Genomic DNA, 19284 nt, shown 5'->3' on the forward strand with positions numbered 1-19284 from the left:
TCTTGCTGACCCTTACTTTCCTCATCTGTAAAACTGGGAATAACAATCATCTCTACCCACTTCACAAGGGTGATGTGATGCTCAAGTTAGAAAGGGTGTGAAATTCCTGCGTAAACTCTATAGGCCCATGCGCTGATAAGGAGTTATTAGTATTGTCATTACTGGACTGCTTCCTGAGGCTTCTCTCCCCTCTAGGTTCTTCCCCTTCTAGTTTTTCCTCTTTGTACTTTGGTGCTAGAGCAAAGTACAATAAACTAAATACTCTACAGAGCTAGATCCACCTAAGACAGAAGGAGACACTCTGGGCAGATACTGGAGAAGCTAAACTTTCATCAAGGATTCTTGGAAAGCCAGAGACTTGGTTGGCCTAGAACAAGTTGCAGAGCTGGAAATAAGAGCTAGAGAGTCCAAGATTCCCCTCCTCCATTCCATTTCTTGGGGCAAAGCCACTGGAGCTAGATCCAGATGCCTTGTAGGAGGTCTTCTGAGGAGGCAGTTATTTTGGGAGAAAAGGCTCAATTCTTACATCCCTGCCCAGAGCAAGCACTCTGCAGGCCAAGGGACCAGAGGCTGAGATGGCAGACAAAGGTTAAAGAGGAAGACATGCTTTGTTACCATCCCTCAAACCACCAGACTGTGACCTCTGGCTGCTCTCAATCTGGGCCTTACCTCAAGGGCAGAAGAGCATCTCACCTACAGCCTTGTTGGAATCTTTCAGCTCCCTAGTAGCTGAATCACACACACACACACACACACACACACACCGGTGGGTAAGAGTCTCTGAGCCAGGGTCCAAGCCCTGTTCACCAGCTCCATTATCAAACTTGCTCTTTCAACTTGTCCAGCCTCCCCCGTCAGAAACTACTACACCAAAACCACAGAAAGAAAAATTCCCAAATTCTATAAAGCTAGGCTGATCAGGATTCCCCAAGCCACAGACAAAATTGGGGCACACTGCACAAGCACACTGCAGGTTCTGACAGATGGAGGCTGTCTCAATGGAAGAATGCTGTTCAGTTTGTTCCCACCAAGATATCACTTCACCCCCTCCCTGATGCAGCCAAAAGTCAGGGTGAAAAAATTTGTTTTTTCAGGGCCTGCAGAGCTTCTGGCACTAAAGCTAGGCAGTGAAATGGCACAGTTAATCTTAAGGAGATGGGACTGACTAGAAAGGAATTTGAACCCAGGAGTTTTCTAATAAACAATCTCATAGCTGGATGAGGCTAGGCTGTATATGTCTGCTGTGGACATGTTTCCGAGGCATTTGCGGGAAATGGGGATTCTGTTCTTTCTTTGTTCCCTCCCCAAAAGCATCTCTCCAAGTCCCGCTAGGCTCTAGCCCTCTTTCTCTAGAGTCACTGGTGCCTGGGCCTTTAAAGGGTGGGCTCTGGAGCCCAGTGGGTGCTCAGTGATACAGGGGTTGCTAGGATACTAGTAGAGGGCATTTTCTTTAATTCTTTGATGAGGATCCGGGAGCCAAAATCCCTAAGCTGGGATTTTGTCCCTCCTACATAGCAAAAGCTTATCCTCTACTCAAAGGGGCCAGAGAGGAGGGAATGGAATGGAGGAGCTTTATTGGGAAAAGTTGGGACAAATCAGAGAGGAAAAGTCCTCTTGTCTTTTTTACTTCTCACCCATTTACAGTGGGGAGGTGGGAGGAGGAGGTGGTGTCAGGGGTGGGAAGAAAGGGAGAAGGAGAAAGATTAAGAGAGAAGGCAGAGGAGGAAGGAAAAAAGAAGACAAGTCAAAATGCATAGGGTTCCACTTCTCTGGGCTGCATTTCTCATTTTCTCCCACTCTTTTTTTGCTAGAGAAAAATGTCCTCACAAGTCTGAAGGAGAAATGCCAAACCTTTAGGATTCACACAAGTAAAAAGTCACACTGCTACCTTTTGTTCTCTACTCTCAAATTCCCTTCTGGTTGCTAGATGGTGGCCTGCCATCTGGCTAGCAACATCCCTTTATTTGCCTGGAGACAATTTTAAAAGCGCTAACCCATTTCAACAGCTAAATTACTAATGGAAGGGCTCATTCAAGACAACTCCTTAGCCTGAGGGGTTTTAGGTGGTGAAAAGAGGACTGGCATGGGTGATACCCATCCATCCCAGCATTTGTGAAATCCTTATAGGTCCTAGAACAAGGAGGCCATTCAGAACTGTGGAACTCAATACCGTCTTTCCTCATTCCTACCACCACACCCCGCATCCACACTCAGGAGTGTGCTCCCCCACACACCCCACCATGAACATACTGCCACACACCCTACACACATACATTCCCAGAGGCTTTCTGCCAAAGGTCTGTCAGGCTCACAGAGGATAAGGTATTTCATGACACTACTTAAGTCATAAACCGAGATCAAAGACTAGTCTCAGAGACCCCTGCTCCCCTTGGGGGGAAAAAAGTCAAAAAGCTTTCCCTTATTGTTGTCCCAGTTTCCTTCCCAAATAACTAGGCAAAAAAAATCCCTTAGCTTAAACTTGTTATCCAGGCTCTACTACCAGATATCCTTCCCCTCCTCCCATCACCCTTTGATTAACATTTTGTTTTCCTTTTCACCTGTCTTTCCAGTTCATCTCCCCCCACGCCCACTGACTTCAAGTGTCTAGGGGTCATAAAATCATAAAATGCAAGAACTTGGAGGTCACCTAGTGGAAGCATCCAAAAATGCCAATGTTACTGGGAATCTCAAACCCACCGAGGAGGAAAAAAAGTGCCCAAGGTCAAACAGCTGCTGAATGGAAAAAACAAAAAACAAAACAAAAAAAAAAAACAGGTCTGCAGCTGCCCAGCAAAGAGCCATTCCCCACTCTCCAACACTGTATCAAAACAAAGTGCCCAGACAAGATATAAGCTTACTTCAAATAATACACTGAAGCTAAGGGGAAAAAAAAAAAGAAAACTCACTAAATTATCTTTGCAAAGAAATAGGTTCTCAGTTCCATCCAGGGGGTCTCCACAAACGGATCAAAGAGTAATTAATAAGAATCATTGCCAGCAAACTTCCCAGATCATGTTTACACCATGGTACTAATCTCATAAAAACCTCAGCTTCTCACCCACACCAAGTCAAGGATAGCATGCTTTGAGGCCCCAAACCCCCTCTGACGCCATTAAATAATACTTTCTGGGTCCTGTGGCCAAGACAATTTCAAAGGCCCTCTTCACAGCCCCTCTCCTTTCAGAATCATTTCCAAAGAGACTGGAAAACCGGACATGGAACTTGACAGCATAATGACAGCAGATTTGCACATCAGACATGAACAGCCACCCACATGGGTGGAGGGGGAGCATGTGTGTAGATGTGTATGTGCCCTGATTCACTGCTATAATACATGAGCCATAAATGGCATTATTTCAAGCCAGGTAAGCAATGGAATGGGGAAGGCCGGCCTACATTAACAGGGGAGAAAAAAAAAAAAAAAAAACGCAAAAAAACAAGTGTTATACAGACTAGCATCGCAGACATCTCTTTTCCTGGCTCTGCCAAGAGCTTTCTCAGAGGAAACAGAAATATAAAAATAATAGCAATCGCAATAATAACAGAAACCACCACTACCAACTGATACAGACAAGCAGTCATATCTCAAACTGAAATGTCGCTTCCAGCTCATGTTTTCCATGCTCTCATCCCTTTCCATCTAGACATTTTTGGTTTTTGGTGATCAAATTTAGCACCAAAATTTGGTAACTCTTAATTTAGCACATTACAGACTTTCAGTTTGTTATGGGACTGTTTCAATTACAGAGACCTCTGATCTTAAAGTAACAAACAAGGGAGCAAACAATAACATCACCACTTTCTCATCAACCTTATCAAGTTATATTTAAAATGTAGTTCAAGAACATCATTGCAAACGAGATTACCCCAAAGGAGCCATATCCAAATACTATTATTCCCAAGGTGAATAAAGAGCTGGGTTCGTGTGTGTGTGTGTGTGTTTGATGAGACAGACAAAATCCCCAAACTCAAATCCAAGGCTACAATCTTTGGGAAAGGGAGCCCAAATAGCTCCTGTCAAAGTCCTCTCTTGCCAGTTCAAAAAATCAGAGAATGCTTTTACATACTATTTCATGATTCCAAAGACACTAACATTTTAAATATCTTAAAGCTTTAAGGTTCAAGAAGTGTTTTAAATGTGGCTTCTTTCAAAATTGAACCCTGGAGAGCAAATTGAGATTCAAAGGACACAGTCACCAACTGCCAGCACAACAGACCCGTGTCACTTCCCAAATTCTTGCTGCTCATTAGAGACTAAAGAATCATTTTCCCTAAATCCATTCCTTGCATCGATTATTTTCTCTCTAAATATCCAGTGCAAAGACTGTCTTTCCCACGATTGCAAATATTCATCATGCTCTTCCACAAACGCTTTTCCCCTCAAACAAACCCAAATGCACTCCTGATGGCAAGAGAAAAATTTTGACTAAAATTCCCTGATGGAGTTTAAAGGTAGTCTTCAAGGAAATGAGTTGAGAAGACACCACAGACTGCAAAGCCACTGTTTAAGGACGCAGAGCTTGCTCCATGAACGCCACATAGATTAAAAATGCACACACGCATGCACACTTAAATAAAAAGCATTTCTTCATCAACAATTTCACTCAAGCAATAGGCAACTTTAAGAAGGCACGGGCATTCTTAAAAGACAAGACACGACAAAAGATTTAGGGAGAGATAATATACCAACGTCATACATATCACAGCGAGGCCATGTTGAAGCTCAAAACGTTTTCCCCCCTGAGTAAGAAAGCTTGTTCTTTCTCTCTCTTTCCCTGTCTGTCTGTGATTTTTTTTTTCTCGGTGGCTCTCGGGATGAAATCAAAGCGAGAGTTCGCGACAGCTCAGGTGGCTGGACTCCATTCAGCGCGTTCCCAGGAAAAACATGAGTATGACATTGACAAGCAGGAGGACTACAATCACGGCAAAAACGACTACAGTTTGCACATCCAGGGTCATGGTGCAATGCAGAACACTGTAGTGTTCCAGGTGGGGGGCCGGCAGATTGGGAGATGTCAGTCTCTGTTCTGTCAGACTGTCCATACAGCCACCATGCTAGAAAGGAGAGGAGGAAGTAGGATGGTTAGGGAAGGGCTGGGTTTGGCGCCCGAGTTTAGTCGGGGGGAGGGGAGGGGGATGGGGATGGGGTGCTTGGTTTCCCCCTTCTCAGGATTGGGCTGATCTTTCGTCCCTAGCTGAGAAATCTTAGCTTGCGCTGAAGTCGGCAGAGTCCAGCATTCTCTCTCGGGCGCCACGGGAAAGGCAAAATCCTAGCTTTCAAAGGGAAAGGCGGGGGGAACCTGTGAGTGGTTCTCCGGCGCCTGCTCAGTCTGTCCGGGCGTGCGTCCGTCCGCCTGCCTGGCTACCGGTCAGTCTCAGTCTCCCCTACTCCCTTTAGTTCGCTCGCTTTCCTAAGCTTGCTCGCTCTCTTCGCTGGGCTCCCGGCTGCCAGACACTCCTTCGATCCCTGCCTTGCTGGCCCTATCCCTCTTCTCTCCCCATCCCCCGCTCAGCCCGTAGGCTGCCTTTTTATTCACCGAGCGACTGCGGGCGCTTGCGTGAGGCGCGGCCAGAGCCACTGACATACCCGCCGACCAATAACAGGTGCCGCAGTAGCACGTTCGCTGCCCAGGGGCGGGACTTGCGCTGGCGTGCTAGCCGCGACCGCCAATCAGAGGGCTCAAGGCTCCCAAGCAAGCTCGCTCTCTCCAGATCGGCGAGAGTCACCAGGCACCAGTTTTGGTTTGGGGGTGGGGAGTTTCTTGGGGGCGGATAGAGGGGGTATATAAGGAGATGGGGGAGGAAAAGAACTGGGAAAGAGGGAGGGAAGGGACCCAATAGGTTGCAAAGGAAGGAGATCACGTGAAGAGGGAGAAAAAGAAGAAAACACGAGGAGGAAGGAGAAGAGAGGGAAGATAATGAAGAAAGAGAATTGTGGGGAAAGGCAGAAAAAAGGATGGGAAAAAAAAAAAGAAGGAATGGGGGGAAAAAGATAGGTAGCTGTGGAGAAGGCATGTACCTAGCAGCCACTTTGAGCCTGGGCCAAAGAGGAAGCAAAGGTGCCTTTGGCCACCGCCTAAGAATTTACAGGCAACTCACAATTAGCTATAAAAAGCTAACAAACCAGTGTTGTGGACATAATCACAGGGACACACGACAGAATTTCCAAAATCCAATTCTATTTGGCTTTCCCTGATACCACTGCCCTTACCTGGTCAGATTTCCTGTCTTAATTATTGTTTCTTCAGACTAGGACAGTTAGCTTGCACTTTTCCAGCATTCTGGGTACTATGAAGGGAAGCCAGCATAGGGTTAAACATTTGCCATGGAAAATTCTCTATAGAACTTGCAATCTGCTTGTAATCATTACCCTGCTCTGTGACCTGGTATCTGGAGCTAAGCGGGGATAAGCCATGGAGTGGAGACCAGAAGGTTTCAAATTTACTCTCAGCCTTACCTCAAGCTTGCTGTATGACTTTTGGGCAATTCCCTTTTCCTCTCAGGGGTCTGTCTTCTGTCTCCCTGTTGTCAATGAGGACTTAGACTTATCTGAGAATTCAGTTAAACCTCAGAACCCTCACCTCAGAAAAAAACAATTTCAGTGGTTCCCTGGGCCTTCAAACCAAGGACTCCCTTACACAGGAGATCTCTCAGAGCCTTTTTGCTCTTATATTAGAGGATTATATGACTGAACAGTAGGTATATACCTAAGAAAAATGAAAACACGTCCACACAAAAACTTATACATGAATGCTAATAACAGCATTATTCACAACAGCCAGAAGATGGAAACAATTCAAATGTCCAACAACTGATGAATGGGTAAACAAAATGTGGTATAGCCATACAATGAAGTATTATTTAACAATAAAAAGGAAATGAAATACTGATACATGCTACAACATAGATGAGCTTTGAAAACATGCTAAGTGAAAGAGGTGAGCAAAAGGCTTTTGTATTATTCCATTTATAGAAAATATTCATATAGTTAGGGTAAATACTGTTTCATGATGCTTTCGTTTCAGTTATATACAAATATAAATGTACTGGCCTGTGATGTGAAATGTATTTCTTATAAGAAGTAATACCTAAAACAGTTTGAAAACTACTCTTCTAGATTATGTTGAGACAGATACTGGTGATCAGGACAGTACCATAATATAAGCCACTACAATCTGTCTACTCGTCTTTGAAAGCTCAGTCTTATCCTGTCTCTATTTCCTCACTATCTTTTGATCCCTCAACCCACTGCATCCTGGCTTTACCCTCATTATCCTATAGAAAACTGAATCCTCTTGTGAATAGAGAAAAAAAAAAGTGTTACTAAATCTCATGGCCAAGTTTCAATCTTTACCTTTCCTAACTTTTCTCGCATTTGACTCCACTGATGCCTTCCTCAATCCTGAAATGCTCCTTTTCCTTGGGAACACCATCCACGTGACCTGTATGTTTATGCTGTCTTCACTTCCTGCATGGGTTCTTCTTCATCCAGTCATTAATGCCATGATTTCTCAGAGCTCTTCTGATCACAGTCCCCTTTTCTTCTCATTCTGCATTTGCACTAAATGGGCTCATCTACTTCTAAGGCTTGAACTACCATCTACATTGCACATTGATGCACCTCCTTTCAACAAAATTACAACACCACTGGGAAACAAAACAGACATAGGACCTTGCTTGCACATAAGCAGAGAGCTGCTGATGACTCCAAGGTAGCTCTCCTGGACCCCAAAAATGAAGGTCCTACTGCTTTCTGGATATCTCCTCCTTAATATCTCACAAGCATATCAAACTTTAAAAGTCCCAAATTGAAGTCATCTCCTCCCACTCTTGCTGATTTCCTTCTTCCCCTGAGTCCTTTGTCTCTTGGGAATGGCAGTCACACACTGAACTAGCCAGAAACCAAGAAAATATCTACAAGTTTTTCCTCTCCCTCACCTCACTGATGGCCAACTAGTCTTTTAGTCCTGTTGATTCTCTTCCTCCTTAATCTCTCTCATTTGTCCCTTTCTCTCTCTCTCTGCTGTCACTACTTTTAATCAGTTCCTCATCATCTCTGATCCATCATAATTCATTACCTGTTCTCTTGTGCTGCTCTCCCTCCCCAATTAAGCCTCTACTCTTACGCCCCAATTCTTTCCTCAAAAGCAGTTTTGCTCTTCTCAATCTTGTGTTAGATACTCTGGATTGGTTTTTAAGGATCCACTCCTTCTAGCCTGCCTTCCTATATTGCTGAAAAGCTAAAAACCAAAAAACTGCAACAACAATAAACTGGCATTTCCAAGATTCATTTGCAGCCAGCATTCTGGATATGACATAGTGATGCCAATCATATGCACATGCACAATATTTAGAAGGAGGTGGTTGGTAAGGCATAAGTCATGTCTCTGTTGCTTCTGTTGGAAAGTACAATGGTGAAAGTGTTGGGGATTTTTGTGTGTGTTACCATAGGTTCCAGTGTCTAGCCACTGGCTTTGTGCATTCCGAGAGCCAGAGAATGGGACTTTTTTTTTGTTACTGAGGATCTGGTAGGCATAGTGATACTCTAGCCAACAGATGGTTAGGGCTGTGGCAGCTTCCTCATTCCTAAATTGCAGACAAGGCAGCATGCTCCTAGAGCCCCTGACGCCTCATCTTCCTGCTTGTCAGAGAGAGAGAGCAGCTACCCTGACATTGTTCTTGGAGGCATAGCCTAAAGCTTGCCCCTCCAGCCCTCCCACCAATTTTGTAAGCACTTTATTTTCTATATTAAAACCCCTTCTGCTGAAAAGAACTACAGTGGTTTATTTTTGCAGCTGAAATCTGACTTATATAACGCCTCTGTTCAAAGGCCTTCAATAGCTCCTCTGCGCATTTAAGGCAAATTCTGTAGTGTGGCATAAAATGTCCTGCCAATCTGATGTCCTTTGGCCTTTGTATCCTCAGCTCTTACCAGTGCCCTCTCATTCTCTATTCTCTAGCTACATAGAACCTATGGTAGTTCTCATAACTCACGAGATTCTCTTGCCTCAGGACCTATATAAACTGCTGCTTTATTTCTCCAGCTCCCCATCTCAAAGCTCAGCTGAGGTGCCACCACCTCCAGAAGGCTTTCTCTAATGTTGTCTTCCTCAAAAATATTCTGAATGATAGTCCTCTCCCATAGGATCCTATGTTTAACTCTCTTGAAACATTTATTAAACTGTATTGTATTTTTTTCTTGTCTGTATCCTTTACTGGACTGTGAAGCTAGGAGGGCAGAGACCATGACTGTCTTGTTCACTGCTTTCTCCCTTTGTGCCCAGCACAGTGCTGTACACTTAGGTGCTTCATAACAAACATCTGTTGGATGCATGAATGTCTCCTTCATCCACTGGTCTCCACTCAAAGACTCATATCTTCCAACCACAGAAGGCAAGACCTGATGGAACCACAGAGAAAAATCTAAGCCCTTATATTCCAGGTTCACAGAGAAGGGATGCAACTTGTCCAAGATTACACAGCTAATTGCTGGCAGAGTGGGAACCAAAGCCCTTGTATCTTCAGTCTCAAAAGTACTTTTGGGAGATTTCAGACCCTGGAACATGGCATTTGATACCAGCCCTGTCCATGTGTGGGTAGCTTTCTGAGTTATATGAACATTCAACTTTGCTCACAATTTTTTTTTAATAGACGAGTCCTCTACATTTGGAGTAGCAATACCCCCTCCCAGATATATCCCTTCTTGCTGACAAGTCTCAAGGAATTAGATAATATCTTGGTCTAGCACAACTCCGGTTCCATCCTGCCATCCCTTCTGCAACATCCTCGCTAAGTAGTTATCCAGTCTCGCTCCAACACCTACAATAATGGGGCAGTTGCTCCCTCCCAAGACAGCCCGTTCATCTTTGGGACAATCTCAGATGGCAGAAAGTTATTCTATCTCTTTGAGCCAGATGTTGTCACTACTTTTACCACAGCCAGGGCTGAGGAGCTAATCACTGCATGAGAGGGTCTGGAATAATAATGCCCTCAAATTCACACTAGTTCTCGGGTCTGAAAGGCAGTTCAACAGATTATGATAATGATAGTTAACACTTACAAACTGCTTACTCTGTGCCAGGCACTGTTTGAAGTCCTGTACATACATAAACTCTTTTAATCCTCACAACAACTCTATGAGGTAGGTACTATTATTGTCCTTATTTTGTAGATGAGGAAACTGAGGCAGAAGGAAGTTAAATAATTTGCCTAAGGTCACATGGCTAGTAAGATATGGAGCGCAGATGTAAACTCAAATTGTCTAGCTCTAGAGTCTGCTATTAAACACTATTCTATATAAATGTCAATAGGTGACACATGTCCCATCTTTCAATAACATCTGACATGATGTCTTCTAGGTCACAGGAATAAAGTGTTTCAGTGTCCTGATCTGGGCCCCAGTGGCCTACCTCCCAAACCCAAGATCCCTAGTTCTCAAATCTTTTCCTTCTATCGGGGAAAAAAAACACAATTCCTAGTTGTCCTTTGCTTCTCATGTTTTGAATAGTTCCCAAAGACCCACTTCTGCCAGGAAGCACTCCCAGGCAAAGTTCCATTTTTTTGTCCCGATCCCCACTGGTGCTCACTTATTTCCCATACAACCCCTACCCTATCTTTCTTATAGTCCCTCATGCTTGCTACAGTCTACAGATATTGAATCCTGTCTGTTTATTGTCTTAGCTACTGATACGACTAGATGCTCTTGCATGTTCATGGATATCATCTCTATTTAAGACAGGCTGCCCCCTAAGGACAAAAACTCCTGTTTAGTTCAATTATTCAGCACAGAAATCACTACTCCTCCAAAATCAGTTCAATTCAATAAGCCCTTATTCTGACAGCTAAGGGATACAGAGTGGATCTCAGGGATTTTACAGTTTAGTGGGAGAGCTAATCAATGATGCACATAATTTCAATGTCATACAGTAAGTATCCCAAGCACAATCAGGTAATGAATAAAGTTGTTGATGATTACAGAAAAAATAAATAATTTTATGTTCAAAAGGGAAAAAGAGATCATCTCCTCCCAACCTCCCTGTGTAGGTATCCTCTCTACAGTATATGAAATGTGAGGGAGAGGAGGAGAAGGAAACACCTACTTTGGGCCCACATGGTGCTAGGTCTTTTAACATATTATTTTACTTAATTATCCCTAGAAGTTTAAGAAGAAGAAATTGTTATTATTTTAAAATTTTAAAACTATACCTGAGAGTGCTTACATCATTTGCCCATAACCATACAAGTTTGATGAAGCAGTAGCAGGATTTGAATTGAGATCTCTTTCCAAAGCCACCCTTTTCTTCAATTATCTCTTGTAAGTTTTGTCAAGCAGCTGCTGGAGTCTTTTCAGTAATAGGAAACTCATTCTGAAGTATCCAAGGCCATTATTCATTTTTACCTGAAATTCACTCTTTTATGACTTCTGCCCATTTGTTAGAGTGCTACCCTCTGGGCCACGGGGGGAAAAAAAAAAAAACTGAGTCCTTCTAAGCAATAGAAAGCAGAAGACATATATTGTGGGTTCAAACCCTAATTTCTCCTAAGCAACCTCTCTGCATGCACGTGCATGCACACATACATACACACACACATGTTTTCCATAAAGAGATATATTACCATTTCTTTAAGCTCTTCCATTTGTGACATGGTTTGCAATCCCCTCCCCAGGCTCCTTGCTCTTCAGTGTATCTAATCACTCAGAACACATATCCAGGTGGGAATGACAATGAGCAGTAGATAGGGACTATCACCTCCCTTATTTTGAACACTGGTCGTCCTGTTAATGCACCCTTAGGAAAAATTACCTGCCTCACATTCACATAAAATGACTTATGCTCAGGCGTGCTGATGTGTCCCCACAATGCCTTGGAAAGTTCGTGCGAATTGAGAAGAGCAGTGGATAAGAAGTTAAAACTCATATGTAAGTCCAGTCTCTGCTTCTTGGTAGCTGTGTGACCTCAAACAAGTCTCTTATCTTTCCAAAAGCTCAAACGGCTGACTTATTTTTAGTGGTAGATTTTAAAAAGCATTGGTAGTTTTAAGTCTTCAACAGCCTTGCCAAAGGTGTAGCAGGCATACACTTGGTTTCAGATGGTAACCTGTACAAATGACCATGGGTGATTAGCTTAAGTTGAATAATTGGGTTGCATAAAATTGTGTGGTGGAGGGTAGAATTTTAGGGGGAAAATCAAACATAGGATTAACAATTTGACTCTGCCCAAAGGCTTTTTAATTTTTTAAATTTTTTAAATTTCACCTCCTCAAATAATATTTCCCTCACAACCCTCTCTAAGATTACACCACATCACTCTCTACCCCCTTATGCTGCTTTTCTCTCATGGTCCTTATCACTACCTAAAATATTATATATTGTTATTGTCTATTGATTTATTGTCTCCCTTTATAAAATGTAAGCTCCATGAAAGCAGATTGCTTTGTTCATATCTGTATCCTCAGCACCTAAAATAGTGCTTAGCACTCAATAAATATATTTTTAATGACTGAATAACTAAATTAATGAATGAATAAGTGAGTGAAGAGCAAGGCATAGCCCTGAGGACTCACAGTGTAAAATGTAAAGGAAGTCTTGTTATGGAAAGTATTCTCTGCTGCAGCCTGCGAATGCCAGTCTTCACCCTTCTCCCACCTCCAAGGGCCTTCATTAGTAAGTACTCCTCTAAAAGGTACTATAAAGATTACAGGTTGAGAATTTCAAGATCTCTTTGGTTTTCTGTTCTCTGATGACATAGTTGCCACCCTACACCACCACCCAGAAGCCTTTCCCTCAAGAAAAACTGCCTATACCACCCTCCTGTGGCTAATGACTGAATAAATACCTGAGTAAATACCCAGGAAACAGCAGTTTCCTTCTGTTCCTTCGCATGAATCTATTTTGGGCCTATTTCATATTTATTTTAGGCCTCTTTCAGTTCTATTTCAAGCAAACTAGTAGGCCAGACCATCTGGCTCTACTCAGGGTAGAGAGAGAACTGGTTGGAAAAGAGCAGCAAAGGTCTAAAAGCCCCTTTAGAGGAAGTACAATGGTTTCCTGTCAAGCTCAGGATCTTTCTGGGGCAGCTAAAGTCAATCATGCATCAGTTCAAGACTGTGGTGGGGAGTGAACATTTCTCTCAGTATCAGAACCCAGTGTTTAGTTGTAGAGCCTAATCTCCTGGATAATTCAACTCCTGAGCCTCATAACTCATTCAGTCAGCTAAACCCCTCTGACCTCCGTGTCCAGGTGTATTTGTTTACAATTTTTATTTGAACTGCAAACCATTAGGGACCAATGCCCCTAATCACCCATCATCAAATTAAGCATGCAGCTTTGCTTGTAAGAGCTACTCAACAAGAATCACATAGATAAGCAGGTAGGTGGGCAGGTAAGTAGTCAGGATATGGTAATATGTTGAAATTGCAAAACATGGGAGGGGGTGAGTATAGCTGGGGATTTTGTAAGAGGCTAGATTATGTGTCGGAGGGAGACTAAGGAATTCACTTTGAGGGACTGTATTTTCTGTAGAAGGCCAAGATAGTCTAGCAATTAAACTCCTGGGAAAATGTTAAGAAAGGGCTGGACATCCCCAAAGATTGGTAAAGAAGAGAAGTGTGCAGGACACATAAATAGATGGGGGATTGTAGAAATTCATGAGGGCCTACCTAAGACTGCTGAAGCTCTCTGTGGACTGATAGGGAGAGATTTTGAAGATATACAATGTGGAAAAAGCAAGATGCAGAATACAGTTGACCCTTGAACAACACAGGTTTGAATTGCACAGGTCCACTTATACCGGGACTTTTTTCAATAAAAGTTAATACAAAGTGTGCCTGCCTCTCCTGCCTCCCATTCCACCTCCTTAACTTCTTCTGCCTCTGCTATCCCTGAGACAGCATGAGCAACCCCTCCTCTTCCTTCTACTCTTAAGCCCACTCAATGTAAAAACACTGAGAATGAAGACCTTTATGGTGATCTACTTCCACATAATGAATAGTAAATATATTTTCACTTTCTTAGGATTTTATTAATAATATTTTCTTTTCTCTAGCTACATTATTGTAATAATACAGTATATAAAACATATACAGAATATGTGTCAATCAACTGTGTTTGTTATAGATAAGACTTCCAGTCAAGAGGAGGCTATTAGTAGTTAAGTTTTTAGGGAGTGAAAAGTTACACGTTGATTTTCAACTTCATGGAGGGTGGGATTCAGTGCCCCTAATCTCCACGTTGTTAAAGGGTCAAATTTAGTATTATGATGTGTGATCTTTTAGGTAAAGAAGAGGGGAAATAAAATATATTTGGATTTGCTTATATCTGCATAAAGAACCTCTAGAAGGATACATAGAAAGCCATTAAGTTTGTGATCTCTGATGGGTAGATAGAGAGATAGACTGTATACATTTTTTTCGTTTGATTTTTTTACCATATAAATATATTAGCTATTCATATATTAAATTTAAAAATGATAAATCCGTTATGTGATCTTAATAAGTCCTCTTTCTCTCTCTCTCTCTCTCTCCCCGTGCCCTCCCCCCACCCCGTGCTTCAGTTTATAAAGCTAGGAAGATCCTAAGAGTTAGAAGTAGTGTATAGCCTTATGGCTAAGAATATAGGCTCTAGAGCCAGCCTACTGAGATCCAACCTTAGTTCTTTCAATTGCCAGTTGTGAGAACTTGAATAACTTATTTAATGTCATTGAGCCTCACTTTACTCATCTTTAAATCAGGGAGAATGGTAGAATGTCATGATACTCATGCTGCCCCTCATTTTGAGCAAACCCCTGACTCTCAGTCACCTAGTTTCCTCATTTGCAAAACAGGGGTAGGTGTTCATGAGGGTTTAATGAGTGAATAACTGTAAAGTACTTACAACAATGTCCAGCACATAGTAATGCTCAATAAATGATAATAAATACTATTATTTGAGGGTGTGATTATATGTGCCTAGCTTTAGGCAAATCATAAACTCTCTGAGCCTCAGTTTCCTCATCTATAGATAGACATAATGCCTGCCAAAGAGATGATGAGATCATGGATTTGAAAGTACTCTGTGGAATGAAAACTCGATTAGTATATCAAGAATTGCCATAGTTCAACTTACAGAATGGGTGAACATTTTTGCAATCTATCCATCTGACAAAGGTCTAATATCCAGAGTCGACAAGGAACTTAAACAAATTCACAAGGAAAAAACTAACAACCTCATTAAAAAGTGGGCAAAGGACATGAACAGACACTTCTCAAAAGAAGACACTCATGAGACCAACAAACATTTAAAAAGTTCAACAATGCTGATCATTACAGAAATGCAAATCAAAACCACAATGAGATATCATCTCACTGCCATTCTGACTGGCAATTATTAAAAAGTCAAGAAACAACATGCTGGCAAGGATGTGGAGAAAAAGGAATGCTTTTACACTGTTGGTGGGAATGTAAATTAGATCAACAAGTGTGGAAGACAGTGTGGCAATTCGTCAAAGATATAGATGCAGAAATACCACTTAATGCAGCAATACCATTACTGGGTATATACCCAAAGGAATATAAATCATTCTCTTATAAAGATATACACATGTGTATGTTCATTGCAGCACTATTCACAATCGCAAAGACATGGAATCAACCGAAATGCTCATCAATGATAGGCCGGATAAAGAAAATGTAGTACATATACACCATGGAATACTATGCAGTAATAAGAAGGAATGGGATCATGTACTTTACAGGGACATAGATGGAGCTGGAAGCCATTATCCTCAGCAAACTAACACAGGAGCAGAAAACCAAACACTGCATGTTCTTCCTTATAAGTGGGAGCTGAATGATGAGAACACATGGTGGGGAAACAACATACACTGGGGCTTGTTGGAGGTGTTGTGGGAGAGAGAGGATCAGGGAGAATAGCTAATGGATGCTGGGCTTAATACCTGGGTGATGGGTTGATCTGTGCAACAAACCACCATGGCACATGTTTACCTAGGTAACAAACTTGCACATCCTGCACATGCACCCTGGAACTTAAAAGTTGAAGAAAAATAAAACAACAAAAGAATTATCACAGTAGAAAAACGTGAGGTACTAAATGAAGATCTCACCTATTCAAGGCTCCCCCTTCCCACCCCCAGCATTCCAAATAAGATTGTATCAGAGGGGCAAGTGGAGGTCTTTAAAGGCCATGAGTCATTTGTGTATTAAGTTTCAGGAAATGAGTCCCAGTTCCCACCTCCCAAAAGCAGAGTGGACAAAATGAGCTGCACACCAGTAGTTGCCAGTCCATCATGAGACGCCAAGTGTTTCCATGTAACTGTTCCTATTTCTAGGAGATGCTAGAGTTCAGTGCTGCCCCCGCTCCCCTCAGCTGCTTTTCAGAAAGGAAAGGAAGTAGCACCAGTTCCAAAGGCTCACTCTCCCCTCTCCACACATACACCCAGTTAACAAGGATTTAAAAATTTTTTTAAAAAAACCCTCACTTAAGCAGGAGCACCAACTCTTCAGATCTTAGCAACCTTAGCAACCAGCCCTTACAGTCGTATTTTATGACATAGAAAGTTGTTTCATAACCATTATCTGATTTGTACCTCACAAAAGCCCAAGGAGACTGGAAAGGGGTAGTGGTGGGGGTGGGGTGGTTCATCATTCCCATTTTCCAGAAGGGAAAGACTGTTTCTGAGGAAGCAAATGACTTACCACTGCTCTTACTGCTTTATGAAAGAGTGGAAAGAACAAAGGATTAACAGCCAGAAGACCCAGTTCCGGAAAAAGTGTTTTGGAATCTGTACAGTTCTATACATTTGGGATTTTTAAAAATTGTCATGCTAGAGCCAGGCCTAGAACCTGAGTTTCCCATCCTCCCGGTCAGAATTCTTGAAGCTTTACTATACTGTTAATGGAGAAGGGAAGAGCAAATAAGGACCTAGAAAAAATTATCCCCTAAGAATAACTGCACCTTACATGTAAACAGAATTTTACAGCTTCCTAAATACTGTGGCTTTTTATCACGTATCAACCTCCTGACAACCTTGTGAGGGAAATGCAGCAGGAAATAGGAACCTAAAATTTTAACCACCCACATGCATACTTCCTATCCATCTTCTCTGCTGCATTTTTTCTCCTTAGCATGTAAAACTACCATATTACATATTTAGTCATGTTCTTAGCATATAACTTCCCTTTTAGAATATATGTTCCCTGAAGACAGAATTTTTGTCTGTTTTGTACACACATCTAGTGCCTAGAACAGTGCCTGCTGCATAACAGATGCTCAATAGTACTGAATGACTGAATGAATGTGTGTGCATGCACATTGAGAGGAGGAAATGGAGGCAGGGAGAAAGGCCCCATTTGTGTAAACTGATATCCAGAGGAGTTAGGTAATTTTTCTACGAATGACTTCTGAAGTGTCTTGTTTCAGCCTGTTCCCCTCACCCTACTGCTTGGCTGGTTCAGTGGCATCTTACCTGGGCCAAAAGAAACATTTTCTACCAATGCCTCTGTCCTCTCTAGGGCCAGCTCCAGGCTTGATGGCTACAGGTTGCCTGAGGTTCACCCCTTCATCAGCTCATTCATCCACTCCACAAGCAGTAACAGAGTGCCTGTTATGTCTACAAAAGGCATTCTGTCAGGCTTCACTGCCTTTACATACCCAAATGTATGCACCTCACAAACACTCAAAGGGCTTTTCTGAGTTTCCCTCTCTGGAATGTACAATGGTGAAAGAAGAAAGGGCAAAAATCATTTGAGTCTTCTCAGCACATGGCCTGAGTGTACCTCTCTTCTGTGCCCTACCTGCATTTTCCTCACTAAAGAACTGTGCCCCTCTAGCTCTCATCTTGTGTCCCCTACATGTTTGTGCCTAACCTCAGCTGAGCCATCCAAGACCCCTGATCACCAACCCTAGTCCCCTATGCGGCCCCTCATCCACTCCGACAAGATGAAAGAAACAATCACGAACCAGGAAAACCCACCAAACTACAGGAAAGGAACTGCTCAGAGAAAGAAGGAGGTGGTTCATAAAACAGCCACAGCAGATGATTAAAAACTTCAGTTCTCTTTAAAGAAGTTCGAGGTAAACAATGTCTCTGGTATTGAAGAGGTGAATATGTTTACAAACCAAGGAACAGTGATCCACTTTAACAACCCTAAAGTTTAGGCATCTCTAGGAGTGAACACTTTCACCATTACAGGCCATGCTATGACAAAGCAGCTGACAGAAATGCTACCCAGCATCTTAAACCAGCTGGGTGCAGTTTGACTACTTTAAGGAGACTGGCTGAAGCTCTGCCTAAACAATATGTGGATGGAAAAGCACCACTTGCTGCTAGAGAGGATGATGATGATGAAGTTCGAGATCTTGTAGAAAATTTTGATGAGGCTTCCAAGAATGAGGTAAACTGAATTGAGTCAATATCTGAAGAAGATAAAACTTGAAGAAGTTACTGGCAGCTGCTATTTTATATTATGACTGCTTTTTAACAAATTTTTGTTTATAGATCTGATAAAATCTAGTTCTCTAATATTTTTAAGCCCAAGCCCCTTGGACACTGAAGCTCTTTTCAGTTTTTGCTTATGAACAATTTGCGCTTTGCAGCTAATTAAGATGAAGAAGGCTGGGAAGAAAGTTTGAGATAAAGGTAAATAAAGTTATTTAGTTAAAAAAAATTGTGCCTACCTCATAATTTCGTTGAGAAGATTATATTAGATACACATGCAAAAACATTTAGAACAGCGCCTGGCACAAAATAAATGCTGGCTTGGTAAAGGTAAGCTATCTTTCTTAAGACATACTGCATTTATAACCTTATTCCTGGTACCCCTCACCTCTAGAATGAAGGAGACTGGGCACTGTTCACTCCTGGGAAGTGAGAAGAGTAATGACCAAATAACTACTATGGAGTTATACACCTGGTTTTCATTCTGGCTCCGTTTGGATATAGTTGTATGGAGAAGATATTCCACCTCTTAAAGCCTTAGTTTCCCCACCTTTAAAGTAGGGAGAGTGTTGTTGTGAGGATTACATGAATTCATGCATGTCATGGCACTTTTTATTTCAGTAGCTTTTGGAGAACAAGTGGTTTTTGGTTACGTGGATGAATTGTATAGTGGTGAAGTCAGATTTTGGTGCACCAGCCACCCAAGTATTGTACATTGTACCCAATATGTAGTTTTTTTTATTTCTCATCCTCCAACCCTCCCCCTTCTGACTCTCCAATATCTATTATACCACTTTGTATGCCTTTGTGTACCCATAGCTTAGTCCCCACTTAAAAGTGAGAACACACA

At 42.2% G+C, this 19284-nt stretch overlaps 2 protein-coding genes across 13 annotated transcripts in view; both read right to left on the reverse strand.

Annotated features, from left to right (window-relative positions):
- The window catches only part of LOC144338848 (uncharacterized), a 113241-nt gene extending 107782 nt beyond the window's left edge, over window positions 1-5459 (reverse strand). Inside the window, exons 1-2 of one of the 2 annotated variants that reach the window (XM_077989673.1) lie at window positions 5301-5459; window positions 4698-5055 (exon numbers count right to left, since the gene is read on the reverse strand). In XM_077989673.1, coding sequence (XP_077845799.1) covers window positions 4864-5043 — 180 coding nt within the window. In that variant the 5' untranslated portion in view covers window positions 5044-5055; window positions 5301-5459 and the 3' untranslated portion in view covers window positions 4698-4863. Of the gene's footprint in view, window positions 1-4697; window positions 5265-5300 lie in introns of those variants that run through there. The other variant, XM_077989672.1, reaches the window with a different exon arrangement.
- ARHGEF9 (Cdc42 guanine nucleotide exchange factor 9) overlaps window positions 1-19284 on the reverse strand; it is a 179421-nt gene that overhangs the window by 116851 nt on the left and 43286 nt on the right. For 2 of the 11 annotated variants that reach the window (XM_015127576.3, XM_015127572.3), the window contains exon 1: window positions 4698-5459. The exons of 3 other annotated variants lie outside the window; for them this stretch is intronic. Coding sequence is in view for 4 of the 8 variants with exons in the window: in XM_077989666.1 (XP_077845792.1) it covers window positions 5538-5585 (48 nt within the window). In the remaining 4 variants the exon portion in view is untranslated. Of the gene's footprint in view, window positions 1-4686; window positions 5460-5537; window positions 5614-19284 lie in introns of those variants that run through there. 6 more of the 11 variants (XM_077989669.1, XM_077989668.1, XM_077989667.1 and 3 more) reach the window with 6 other exon arrangements.

The sequence above is a fragment of the Macaca mulatta genome, chromosome X (genome assembly GCF_049350105.2).
Source record: "Macaca mulatta isolate MMU2019108-1 chromosome X, T2T-MMU8v2.0, whole genome shotgun sequence".
NCBI classification, from domain to species: Eukaryota; Metazoa; Chordata; class Mammalia; order Primates; family Cercopithecidae; genus Macaca; species Macaca mulatta.